Raw genomic sequence first — 14,338 nt, forward strand, 5'->3', positions numbered from 1 at the left:
TGGGACTACAGGTGGCGCCACTTCGCCTGGCTAGTTTTTTTGTATTTTTTAAGTAGAGACGGGGTTTCTCCGTGTTAACCATGATGGTCTCGATCTCCTGACCTCGTGATCCACCCGTCTCGGCCTCCCAAAGTGCTGGGATTACAGGCTTGAGCCACCGCGCCCGGCCTCCTTAGCCTATTAGGACGACAAAGGGTTCCAAGGACTCTCCTTGAGCCTCTGATGGACAAGGCTCCTGTCCACAATTCCTTGGAATGTGTAATGAATGGCAGTGGCATCAGATAGGAGGCAGGAGTCCCAACTCCGCCTCTGTCTTGCTCCATAGCTGTATCCTCTCAGATTTACAATCTGGGAAGTGGGTGGCAGGGGGAGACGGGAAAGGAGGGAGATGGATTTTAGTGTACGTGATTTGCGATTCCTTTTTCAAGTCTATTTTTCCCTTTTAATTACAAAGTATATGATATATGATAAATCTTTGGCAGTTTTATGAAGTATCCATTATAAAGAGGCATTATACAACTTGCAAAGAAATATAAAACAATATTTTAAAAAATATTCTTTAGCAGCAGAATCTCTTTTACAAACAACATCTTGGCAGAATCTCCATATCTAAAACAGATAAAAGTAGAACTGCTCTTCTGAGGTCAGAGTTGGGGACTGAAGCCTCATCTGCAAGGACTTCCTATTGGCCCCTCCTTGTGGCAGCCCACAAGGCTCATTCAATAACAAAACACAGTAGGAAAAACCCAGTGGTCATGGTATTGTATCTTGTCCCCAAACTAAATGCTGATTTTTAATATTCCTACCTTTCAATAACAGGCTTATTATTCTTCTTCACATTCTTTTGAAACCATGAGGGGCAAATGAACTTCCCTAACTCTTCACTTTTACCTGTCTGGGCCAGAAATGTTAGTGAGGAAAGGAGCTGAATGGATTAGACATTGGTAAGTCACAGCCTATGGATGCCTATTTTTTGTAAATAAAGTTTTATTGGAACACAGCCATGCCCCTCAGCAGGGTTGAATAGTTGCACCACAGAGACTGTATGGCCTGCAAAACCTAAAATATCTACTACTTATCCCTTTATAGAAAAACTTTACCAACCCCAGGCACAGACAGAAAACTAAAGCTGTTCTATTTGAGCAGTAAAGAGTTATGGCACCAAGGTAAGAAATGAAGATGCAGTTTAAGGCTGAGCTTAGCCTAGAAATGTCTAAAGTCTCTTTCTTCTGTTGTTTCAATAGATTTTAATGCAGTGAATTCTACATGGAACTTTTAGATTGTGCTGTAGTCACAATCTCATTTTTGTTACTGTGACAACTGCAGTGGCAATTCTTGGCTTGCCTTTCACCCTAAATTTCTGGTATTTCTCCTAAAAGAACTACAAAGAAAATGTTGGGGGGCAGGGGAGCAGCAGCAGCAGCAGCTCCAATTAAAAATGAAAACCATTCCCATTCCCAAACCCTCCTTACGCCCTGAACTGATAAAGTACCCACGAGCTACATTCTCAAACTGATAAGATAGTCATTGACCACTACCCTCTAGATCCCTACTAAAGGGGATGGAAGCAGTAGGGTAGGGTGAAGAAATTACAGAGACATTTAAAGTCAATAAACAATATGTCAAAAAAATAAAGTTTTATAGTCATTGATAAGGCAGTTAATATGACAGTAATAAAATAATAATACATCAGTTATAGAGGAAGATGACACTATAGACTAAAACACACCAATTAAGTACACAGTGCTGAGTTGTTTGTTGGTCACCAGGAGAAAATGGATTTGTACAGATCTATCCTGTTGCCAGCTCTGTCTATTGTGATTATAAAAAGCATTTTACAAGATAGCTGGCCAGGGCAGTCTCTGACCACAGAACAATAAAAACCTTATAGTACTTGGCATTTTAACAGAACTACCCATTTAGACTGTTTAATGAAACCAATTTTAAACGGATGACTCTGTTTAACACGTTCTTCCCAAATAGATGCAACTAATCTCCATGAATTTTCTGCTTGTCTCTGAGTCTAATGTATACAGCTAAAATCTCACTACAGTGAACACGATCGTGACAAAGCCATTTTCCTATTTTACTAGTAGGGCTGTTATCAACAAGATATTATTTATCTGGTTACCACCAATTCTCAAACAATTCTTTATAGATGATGTTTTATCTATTTCTAACAGGGTTACTATGAACTTTCTAATAAAAACAGTACTTGATTATATGTTCTTTATTATCTCTTAACCTCAGAGAGGAGAGGAATACAGAAAGGTCAGATATCAGGAAAAGAAATGACAAGAGGTTTGTATTGGACATCAGAGGACAATTAAATGGTATATAATTGTCTAATGGAATTAGAGCTATTGTTCTAGATTCCAACCAACCCTTCTCACAAGGTTCTTGAGGTAAGTATATGCCAAGGAAAGTTCCAGCAAATGAGAAGCAAAGGGATACTTTATTGTTGGTACGTGTACAATTTTTGGCCCAAAACCCTAATGCAAAGGGTATAGGACATGGAGCACTCCCTGTTCCCAAGTGGCTTATGCCTGAACAGCTTCAAACCAAAGCAAGTCAGGAGGTCTTCTCTGTCCCTTTGTCAACATCCAAAGCTTATTCTTGGTTCTTACCACTATAATGTAAGGAAGAATCAACCCAGTACACTCTGTAGTACAGTAATGTCCTTTTATCCATGTGGGGTACATTCCAAGACCCCCAGTGGATGGCTGAATCCACAGATAGTATACAACCCTACGTACTGTATATTATGTTTTTTGAATCTGATAACTGAGATGGCTACTAAGTGACTCCTGGCTGGATATGCTGTACTACTGTCCAGCTGCACATGTCAGACAAGGGGATGCTTCACATTCCAGTCAGGATGGAGCAGGTCAGTGTGAAATCTCATCACACAGTCATGCAATTCAAAAGTAAAGATAATGACATGCAATTTAAAACTTTTCAATTGTTTACTTCTGGAATTTTCCATATAATACTCTACACCACAGTTGACTGCAGGTAACTAAAACCACAGAAAGCAAAAGCACAGATAAAATGGGACGACCATGCCAGAGAATCAGAGTAAATATAAGGAGACCATTGCCCCCGCACTGCCTAGCACTGAGCTGCCACTGAGCTGAGTTAGAAATTGGTTTCATTAAAGATTCTTACCCTTACTGCCCTAGGAAAGAGAAACTAAGGGTATCCAAGGAGAGAAAAGGATGGATCTGCTTACCACTTTGTTGTAAAGAACAGAATAAAGGAGAAGAGTCAGGAGAGATGGAGGAGAGGGAAGTACAAAGCGGGAAGGCAGGGCCTCCTTCTAGGTTGTAGTGGTCCTAGCTCATGCCTCTTAGGGCCCAGTGGGAGACCAAAGACACAAGTGATTCCACTGAACTATTCTGAGCCTACTCTGAGTGCTGCAAACAAACTAATCTGATCATCTTCTTGACCACAGTTTTAGGAAGGAGTGAAGATGGATATAGGGGAAGGCACGAAGAAATGGTGGAAGGAAAAGCAGAGTGTATTTGTACTTCTTCTCCCAAGATTTAAAATTGTCATATTGCTATAATTACCCTCCCACGGACTGTACTTCTTGTTTCAAATGTCCCCAAAGTCAGAAATACTCATTATAATCCTACCAAAAAACCAACCACATTAACCAAGAAGTTAGAAAAGGAAAAGACTGGAGGTAGTACGACAGTCTCTGCCTGTATCTTCTTTGAAAGTAAGAGGTCTTTTTTTTAAAAAAAATCTATCACTTCATTCCAAGGCAAACAGACTTGACTTTTTCAACTCCAGATCTTAAAGACTGAAAATACCATCTCTAGCAGGACTTTTGATATAATTAATCTGTCACTACAAAATAATATAGATATGCAGTGAAATTTCTGATATTGGAATTTTGTATGTATACAAGAATAGTCAACCCTGCTTTGGTTGACCAAACACATCTGGTTAACAGACTCCATGTAAACTGACAATTTAGATAAGAGTTTGGATATGATAAATATATTTTACTAAAGTAAAACGAAACCAAATAAAATTTCTTCTGATTTTGATCAATCAGGAGGTACTGGTGATCTTGCCCTGCCTCCCAAATTTCATCGCGGCATGAATTATCACTATGCTGGCAAAGCACAGGAGACCAGTTATAGAAAGTCAGTATATTAAGTGTTTACAACAGAAACTTGAAGTTTTTCTAAGAAGTAAGTGTCATGAATATGAAACCAAACATATATAATCAATGAAGCCTCTCATTTTGGGTCAGAATTGTGCAATAAGCAGACACAGGCTTTTATTTACAGAACTTTTTATTTTTTAGTTTTTTGAGATGGAGTCTCACTCTGTCATCCAGGCTAGAGTGCAGTGGCGCGATCTCGGCTTACTGCAACCTCTGCCTCCTGTGCTCAAGCGATTCTCTTGCCTCAGCCTCCTGAGTAGCTGGGATTACAGGCACCCACCACCATGCCTGGCTAATTTTTGTATTTTTAGTAGAGACAAGGTTTCACCATGTTGGCCAGGCTGGTCTTGAACTCCTGACATCAGGCAATCCGCCCACCTTGGCCTTCCAAAGTGCTGGGATTACAGGTGTGACCCACTACGCCCGGCCAGCTACAGAACATTTCTGAAGCTGAGAATAACAGAAAATATTATTATTATAGTACTGTTTTAGATACATCCAGAAGCTGTGGACTCTAAGGGAAGCTTTTAAAAATAAATGGGAAAAAGCCCCCAGTGAATTACATACTTTAAATGGGTGAATTATATGGCATGTGAATTATATTTCAATAAAGTAGTTTTAAAAAATAAACAGAACACATGAAATATGGAGATGTGTTAAAATTCCAAAGCACATGTGAAATGTCAAGCGGGAGGCAGTGTTCTGTGGCAGAGCTGTTGGCGAGATAAGCCAACCCCCTTACCATGACCCTCAGTTTCTTAGCCAACCTTGCTAGGGCTGACCATATAACATAGTTCTACCTAATAATTCTAAGTGAAAGTTGGCTGGGTAGAGCTTCAAATAAAGCTTTGGATTTTCCTAACAAAAAAGGAACAAACTTGGCTGGTAGACTTTTATCCTTGTATCCTTTTGTCCTTCTTTTTCCTGCCTAAACACAGACATGGTAGCTAAAACTGTCATCCCTATCTTGTTTCTCGGGGGCAAAATACAAATGGAAAAGACCAAGAAAATTGTAGAGATCACTGAATTGCAGAACCAATACGGGCAGACATGCCCCTGTGGACTTTCTGTTATGTGACACAAAAACAAACAAAACAAAAAATAAAACTGAAAAAAAAAAGTCTTCCTCAATGAGATTATTATGTTATTTGCGGCCAAATGCAAGCTCCTTTGGAGCAAATGACTGCTAGTAAAACAAATGTAAAATCTTAGTTGCAACATATAATGGCAGTTTCTATAACTTATGACCACAGAAAACAAGGGTGGATTGAACCATAAGATATAATGGCTCCTCTCACTTTCTTTTTAAGGCTATAGGAGGTTCTGCAGGATCATGAAACAAATTAGAATCTTTGGAGCTGGAGTTTTACCATGGGTTGTGCTGTCCTACTCCTGATGGAGAGAAAGGGATGAAACTCAAACTATGCTTTAATGTCTTCATCTTGTAAATGAAGACAGTGAGAGCAGCTAAAGCTCCAGAACCACTGTTAAGACATGGCAACTAAAAGAACCATTAGCCATTTCTAAACATTAAACTGTACAGAAGGTCTAAAGACTCTCGGCTGGTGTTTGGTTACAGTAAAAGAATAATGTGGCAAGGCAGGTAATATCAAAACCATTGAGGGATATGATTTCAGGCATAGTAAGGTAAAAGGAAGAAAGAAGATCCTGACCAGTAAGTCTTAAGGGCAGCAAGGAAACCAAATCCAGGGAGAAGTAAAAGCATCCTCTGCATTTATCTATGTAACCAATCCCCCTTATACTGAATCTGATACATTGCTGAAAGAGGCAATGCAGCAGGCAAATAATGATTCCTCAGCTAGAGCTAAGACCCTGAGTGTCCAGGAAAGTTGCTGAAAGGAGTCCTTGACGGGCACCAACCAGCGTGTCATCATAATCATCTTTCCTAGAAGAAGAATGCAGAAATGGAGGTGGACAGAGAGGAGAGGCAAGAAGAGGAGGTGGAAGAGTTTTTCTTGGTCTCAGTGCTTCTGCTTGTTCTTAAGTAGATATACAAGTATGTGTTGGTCAAGTGCCTCTGTGGTTACCAATGTACAAAGGGCTAAGCTTTTTAAAAAGAGAGATATGCTGACATCAGGTGCTATCAAGATGTACCAAATGTATCTGAACAAAGTGACAAAATTGGGCTCCTGGGAAAAGAGTCTCTGATGTAAGCGTACTTGGGGAAAGAATACGAAGATTTTCAAAGGTAGATTACTGCTTTGTATTAATTCAAGAATTAACCTTAAATGACTGTGACCCTTCATCAGTTTTTTCAGAATAGCTTTATTCATTTAATACTCAAAAGCTATATTAAAGCAACTTGATGTATTAAATGTGTAGAAATTTCAGTTTGCTCAAAGTCCTATGCTTCTGTTAGCCCTCATGAGACTAGCTGCATTTCTGTGACCCCGTGTGGCCTATCCTGGGGCAGCAGCATGTAAAACATCTGCCACAGAAGGAGGAGGCTGATGCTTTCTACTCATTTCGTTTTCCAAGGTGAATAATTCTGGTTTTTAAAATGATTGCTGAAATCACTACTGGTGAAGTATTTGTTTTAAAGAGTTCTTAACAAGTCTAGATAATTATTAAATACACATGTGCATGAAATAATGGGTCAGATGGGGCCGAAATCCTCTGTAAAAATGTCTTCTAGACGGGTTAAAATCTTGGAAAGCTAAAAGGATTCTTTTCATATATCCAGCTATATCTTATGATGACTACTTGCCAAGTTCTCCAATCACTCAACAGAAGTAAATGGTTGACATGTGAGGTAAATCACACACATGAACACACAAACATATATATATATATATATTCTGGCATTTAACTTTTCCTGTTTTTCCAAAGAACATCTGAATTCTAGTGCCCCTCCTGTATTTTTACCACACAACTTAGTTGCCATAGCAATAATTTCTGGTCTTGAAATACCTCTAGGATGAAACTGGCTGAGGCATATTTACCATGCCCCCAAACTATCCTGTTGTCTGTTTCCAGGATCCAGGATTTCTGGCCCTCTAAGCTTTCACACAATTCAGACTTCAGCACCTACTGGGAACCATAGATAAAATTATTTGCTCTATGATTTTTCTGGGAACCAGAGCTCTGAGGTCTGAGGGTGATAAAAAAAGACTTTAGTGTGATGCAGATAGGCTCAGAGAGAAACAACACTTAGTAATAAATCATGGATCAGCGAGACAAGGAAGAATTCCTTGGTTCAGGGCTGTGACAGACGATATTCAGCATGACTGATATGAAGCAAATTTTGTAAAATATCTTTCCAATTTTGACTAGAATGATAGGCAATCTTAATCCAAGCCAGAAGAGTCATATATTTAGATGTTTGCTGTATTCTTCAGACTATAAAAAGGAAATTTCTAGCTCTCTAGGTTGCAAAGAAGGCTGTCTTAATGTAAACAGATGTACTGCTTGCCTGTGCAGTACTCAGACAGAATGAAATGGAAGCGGCATGGAACAAGTGAGGCAAGCATTCTTACCTGTGCTAATGTCATCGCCTGTGCTAATGTCAAAGCCTAACTCCAGAGCTCAATCTCAGTCATTTGCTGGAGATGCCAGATCTTTAGCAGTTTCCTCACATACACTTAGATGAGACACACTGAGCAAATATGATGTCCAATTTAGTTGATAGATAGAACTCCCTTTAGTTGCACTAGCATCTATGTTGTCAGTTTAGTCAATGAGTGTTTATTGAGTACTCACAGCACAGAGGACCATACTACGCATTTGGAAACTGCTGCAAAGACTCAAGCCCATCACAATATTTAAAAAATCACTATCTTCAACATGAGATTATCCATGGTCCTACTAGAGATTGAGGGCAGCACAGATGTAGAAAATACTCAAATAATTACAAAACATTATTTGAGTCATTAGCCCCAATTCCTCTACCCACCCTTATCAACTAAGCCTTCATTTGGCTATTAAGTAGGAAAAAAATGGCATTTTTTGCAGTTCCTCTCCTTTTTCTTTTCTGTGCTTATCCTTCTGGAGGGAAGTGGATGAGCAACAGTTAGGCAGGGTGGTAAGCAGCAGGAAGAAGAAAAAATAGCAGTCTAAAGGAGGTCAAGGTAATTTACAAACGGAATAGATGATCTAGAGTTGGTTGTAGCCACACAATAGTGAAAGGACAATCGGACTCGGCATGGGCTTGACAGTTCACAGAGGAAGAAAAATATACCAGATGAATGAGGACCACAGTGGCATACGGAATTCCTTTTTTTTTTTAGGATCAATTCGCTATTACTTCTTTTATCTACTTAATAACTACAAGGCATAAACTGATTTGTGATTCAGACATTATGTGCCAGATTAACTTTTTAAAGTGGTAGAATTGTTTTTTCCTTCTGCAAAACAAAAAGAGCGTCACCCCACAGACTAAAGAGATTATGAATACCCATCAAGAACCTACTTTGGGCTAGACATCTTTTGTCCTAACATACTGCATTTATATAACATTTTCAAATTGAATAACTCCAAATATTTTTGTGTCATTAACTTCTTAATACTCATAACACCCAGAGAGACAATGAGTTTATTTAGCTGCATCTATCTACACAGTCTTATCTTTTGACAGCCTACGTACTTACTATTAGGTTTGTTATTTAAAAGATTTTGGGTATTTCACTTACACGACTGCACATATCAATTGCAAAAACATCATTCAAGTCAATGTAAAAATTGTTAATTTAATTGACTGTCTTATAATTATATAAATTTGCGTTTCAACAAAGTGCTGTCATTAGCTGGAAAAGACTGGATGATAGGTATACTTAATGCATAGCATATGTGAGTTCTCATACTAGCCTGAAAACACTAAAAAGGATATCACAATTAGCAAGTAGAAAGATAATAAGTCCTAAACTAAGGCGACAGAGGGACTATAAACTAAGACATTAGGTGGATTTGGTTAGTTATCATGACTCGACTCTGGTCTTTTTATGTGGTCAAGCCTCTGAAGATTTCCTGTTATTTAAATTTTAATGTTTTTAAAATGGCATGAAAATGATATAATTACTACTCAATTATCCACTTTTAAGGCACATTTCAGGTAATTTCTCTCTCTTTTCTTGGAAATAAAATGAGTAACTTTTGCTGTGCTTGTAAACCTAGCAACACCAAGGACAAACCCCTTTATTTCCCTGTTGTGCTACGTTGGAAATGAGAAAGAAATTCAAGAGATGAGAGAGCTTCCTGTGAAATGGTAAAAGTTAGGGCACCTCCTGCTGCTGCTTTTCTAGGAGCAGATTGGGTCAAGGAAGGTCAGGAGCAGAGAAAGTGGCTTTATGAGGGCCTCCCCATCCCTGCCCCTCCTCTGCTCTGATGGCGCTGAAGAAACACTGAAACGGGGGTGGTGGCGGGGGGGTGGGATGCAAACATCTCAGGCTGACACCTCTCAAAGCTATCACCCGGCTGGCCATGCTCTTCCCTCCCTCCTGCTCCAGCCACACTGGCCTCCTAGCTGTTCCTGTGGCCTGCCAGGCAAGCTCCACTCCGGGCTTGGCACTGCCTGTGATGCTCATCCCCAGAGGGCTTACTCTCCCCATCCTTCGAGATCTGCTCACACTTCACCCTTCTCAGTGAGGCCTTCCTGACCACCCAATCTAAAACTGGATTGCGTCTCCAACCTGGTTTTTCCTCCCGATTTCCCCACGGCACTTCTAAATATCAGCCATCTTACAAATAGCATTTGTTTATTATCTCCCCTCAACCCCACTAGAATGTCAGTTCCATGGGGCCACCAATGTTTATTTTGTTTATTCAGTGCTGTATCCTCTGTGCCTATGATAGTGCCTAGCACATAGTAAGAGGCTTAGTAATTTTTGTTGAATGAATCAACGAAAATGCTGGTATAGCGAGAGGGTCAGAGATCATGTATGGAGTCCACCCTCTCTAGTATACCACAGGATATTGGTATCTGACTCACTAAGAGGATCAGACAGCCACTGACCATGCTTAGTTAGGTCCAAACATTTTCTGTCAAGAAAGAAGGCTCTACTTGCCTACCCAACTACAGGGTAAACTCTCAGAAAAGGAAGAAATGGCTCCTGGGGATGAAAACAGCCAAACAAAAGAAATCCTTATTCACAAAGCAATTACGTCCTTCACTTAGCAATAGCAAATGCAGTGACCAAGATAATTCATGTTTGGCCAGGTGCAGTGGCTCACGCCTATAATCCCAACACTTTGGGAGGCTAAGTCAGTAGGATCACTTGAGCCCAGGAATTCGAGACCAGCCTAGGCAACAAAGCAAGACCTTGTCTCTACAAAAAAAAATTTATAAACCAGTCAGGTGTGGAGGTGCATGCCTATGGTTCCAGCTGCTTAAGAGGCTGAAGTGGGAGGATTGCTTGAGTCCAGGAGGTCAAGGCTGCAATGAGCCATGATCACACCATCATGTTTGAGACCGTTGCCTTTGTAGTCACCAAATATAAAGGAACCTGAATATTTAAAACCAATATATCACTGATTGTGCCCTACCTCAGCCAGGGTAAGAGAGGGTTTCCAGGATTTCCAGATTCCCTCCCTCCTAGATAGGGAAACTGTTAAGTCACTGGGCTCTGTAATACTCTCCCTCTGGGGTTGATTCAGAATCACTGGGTTTCTTCAGATACAATGTCTAGGAAAGCAAGTCAGTCATCACAAGCAATAGAAGCTGTGGGTCAAATGTCACTGACTAATCAACCTGTCATTGGTCAATTACTCATCCCTATGAAGGGGTACTACTCATCTAGTTTCCTGTCAATAAATGTCTATCTGGCCACATCAACTGTCGCTAACTGCAGCCTGCCAAGATCTCCAGCATTGTCCACAAGCATTGGTGGCTAATAAATCTCTCTCCTTTTCCTCTTAATAATGTCACAGAAGAGGCAAATGCAGTTCCTGACAACATAACGTTAGTTTCACAGAGACGTGTCTCTTTGAAGGCTCAGCCAGTTATACAGAGCTTCAATTACATGGATTTTTTTTACTGGAAAAAAAAAAGCAGGCTTAAGGAAGTTGGAGGCTTCATACTGTGCTGAGATACACAATTCTGCCTTTGGTGTGTTCATGCTCATCATCCCCGCTCTGAGTCAGGAAAAGAAAAATTGTTTGGGAGAACCACTTTTATACCACATTAAAAAAAAAACCCAAATGGGCACTATTCTCTCTTGCCTTAGACCCCAGTGACAGCCTTTTCTGGAGTCAGATTCAACATCTCTGATTCTTTGGGTAGAGCTAGAGGCCAAGGTGGCCTTGCCACATGAAGAGCCTGTTTGTCTCTCTGAGTTGTCACCCTGATAACAACCTCATGCAGTCCACACTAGATTTGAGATTCTAGATTTCCTACTGTACCCCCCACAGCTTCCCCTTCTTTCTTGATAGACTACCTCATCAGTACACTGAATCTTTCAAGGGAAGCATATTCTGAGTTGCCACAGGCTTTTATGTATCAGGTATGGCTGGGAGGAGGCAGCAAGTGAACATTTACATTACAAATGCTCCAAAAGAAACTGTATACAAAATATATGTGATTACTGAAGAGGGATCTATCAATAAGTTCAGGAGATAATGGATGGTTAGCAAAGAATTCCCAAAGGAGTGGAGCCCAAAAGGGGGAATAAAAAAAAGAGCCAGGGAAAAAAGGAGGTAATGAGAAGGTAGTGAGAGATGCAAACAATGATGTCGGCACAATCAAAGAAGTGGAGGTAAGAGGGTAAGAGAGGGCAGGACCCATGTGCAATGCTTTTAATCACTGGATAGGCTGTGACAGAGTCCAGAGTAGTGCAGGGTTGGGGAGGGCGGGAAGGGGTGCAGACGCAGGACACAAGGCTGTACAGACAGAGGTAAGTCAGATAGTTCTTAAAATGCCTTAGTCTGAACTTTCTCTTGAAGGCAAGTATTAACCAAGAATCCTCTGAGAGAAGGATGTGTAGGAGGGATGGCTGTGGGTGGGGAAGTGGGGGGGCCCAATGGAGGTCTGGAAGATTGGGTAGAAAAGTGAAACAAATATTGTGCAACTATGGTGATGTGGTGGGACACAGAAGAGGGCAAGGATTTGTGAGATGTTTAGGCCATACTGACAGAACTTTATGTCTGACTGGATGAGAGAGCAGGGTGAAGGAGAGGAAGGAAATCAGAAAGATTCCCAAGTTTTTGGCTCAAGTAAGGGACAAATGGATGGTGCCACTGAATGAGATGGGGAATCCTGACATAACGTGACTTGACCAGGGAGGGAAGGATAATGGAATTCCATTTTAGACATCTTGGTTTGAGATGTGCATAGAACACTGTTAGATGGTGGCGGTGGTGGAGAGGGAAGTGTGGGGTACCAGGGAAGCAAATGGAAAATGGAGAACATTAAAAGAGAGTGGGCAGAGCTACTAAACTTCCCGTTTGCTTCAATCTTCATTGGCAAGGAGACTGGTCTTCAAATTAGAAATGTCAGAACAAACATAATAAAGAGAAAATTGAAGTCCCAAATAGGTGAAGTGAAAGAGAGTATCTAGTCAATTTAAATGATTTCAAGTCTCCTGACTCAGATGAGTTACACCCCGAGCCTGCTGAAAGAAATTGCAGATGTAATCTCAGAGACACGATTGGTAATCTTCAAGAAATTGTGGAGGCTATCAGGAGTGCCAGAAGACAAAAGAAAGACAACTGTTTTCCAGATTTTAAAGTAAAAAGGGATAGATTATAATGGAAAATATAGAGGTAAGTTTCACATCATCTTTAACAAAAATTCTAGAATAGCTTATTAAATAGATGGTTTACGAGTACTTTAGTTAATGCATACAGATGAGAGAAAGGAAGGTGGGGTGTTATTTGCTATTCGACGGAAGTTTATTTGTACATGTAGCTGATGTGGCTTGTCTCTTTCCCTTCCTAAGCACAAAGTAAGCTGATCTGGCCTGTGGTACAAACTCGAGGCTTCTCTATCTGTGATTTGTTGCCTATGTTACTCAGCCTGTAATATGGCCCTTTATAAAAAAGGGTCAACAATTTAAATGAAGAATCCACAGTCTGAATTCTCCAAGAAACCCAGCATCAACTCCTTAGGGTGCCCTGGGGAACCAGCAAGCAGCATCAACTTCTGTGGCTATTAGCCTAAATGTCAATAAACCTTTGCTTATTAGAATATTAGGACCTTATTTGTTGTGTTATTTCTTTCTTTATACATACTGACTTTAAAATGAGAACAGGAAACAACAAAGCAAATGTGGTGGAACATTATGGGGGAAAGGCGGTCATGTCTTGCCAACACCTTTACTCCAGGAGGGCTAAGATATACATATACATATACGCATACATACACATACACATAAACATATACATATACACACATACATAAATATATAAACATTATATGTTTTCATTAGCCCTTCGGAGAGCTTCTTAGAATGTTAAAAAAATAAAAGAAGAGAAAAGAAAAAGCAGCTTACTTAAGACCCAGATGGCAATCTTGAACTAAAAGTATAGTCATGCACTGCATCATGAGATGTTTCAGTCAAGGACGAACTGCATTTATGATTGTCTCATAAGATATAATGGAGCTGAAAAATTCTTATCGCCTAGTGACACCACAATGTCGTAGCACTATTACTTTATTTAAAAAATTCAGTGTTGGCTGGGCGCCGTGGCTCATGCCTGTAATCCCAGCACTTTGGGAGGCCGAGGCAGGCCGATCACTTGAGGTCAGGAGTTCGAGATCAGCCTGGCCAACATGATGAAACCCCGTCTCTACTAAAAATACAAAAATTAGCCAGCTGTGGTGACAGGCACCTATAATCCCAGCTACTTGGGAGGCTGAGGCAAGAGAATGGCTTGAACCTGGGAGGCAGAGGTTGCAGTGAGCCAAGATCACACCACTGCACTCCAGCCTGGGTGACAAGAGTGTGACGCCATCTAAAAAAAAAAAATACACACACACACACACACACACACACACACACACACGTAGTAGCCTAAGTGTACAATGTTTTCAAGTCTACAGTAATGTCCTAGGCCTTCACATTCACCCATCACTCACCAACTGACTCACCCAGAGCAACTTCTTGTCCTGCAAGCTCCATTCATGGTAAGTGCCCTACACAGGTGTACCATTTTTTATCTTCTTTTTTTTTTTTTTAATTGAGATGAGATCTTGTAATGTTGCCCAGG

The 14,338-nt window shown here is 40.4% G+C and overlaps 1 protein-coding gene across 1 annotated transcript in view; it reads right to left on the reverse strand.

Moving 5' to 3' along the window:
• The window catches only part of BTBD9 (BTB domain containing 9), a 492,311-nt gene that overhangs the window by 105,201 nt on the left and 372,772 nt on the right, over nt 1–14,338 (reverse strand). Inside the window, 1 exon segment of the mRNA XM_017870154.1 lies at nt 3,696–3,716. Coding sequence (XP_017725643.1) covers nt 3,696–3,716 — 21 coding nt within the window.

This window comes from Rhinopithecus bieti, unplaced genomic scaffold (assembly GCF_001698545.2).
Source record: "Rhinopithecus bieti isolate Rb0 unplaced genomic scaffold, ASM169854v2 scaffold_4553, whole genome shotgun sequence".
In the NCBI taxonomy this organism is placed as follows: domain Eukaryota; kingdom Metazoa; phylum Chordata; class Mammalia; order Primates; family Cercopithecidae; genus Rhinopithecus; species Rhinopithecus bieti.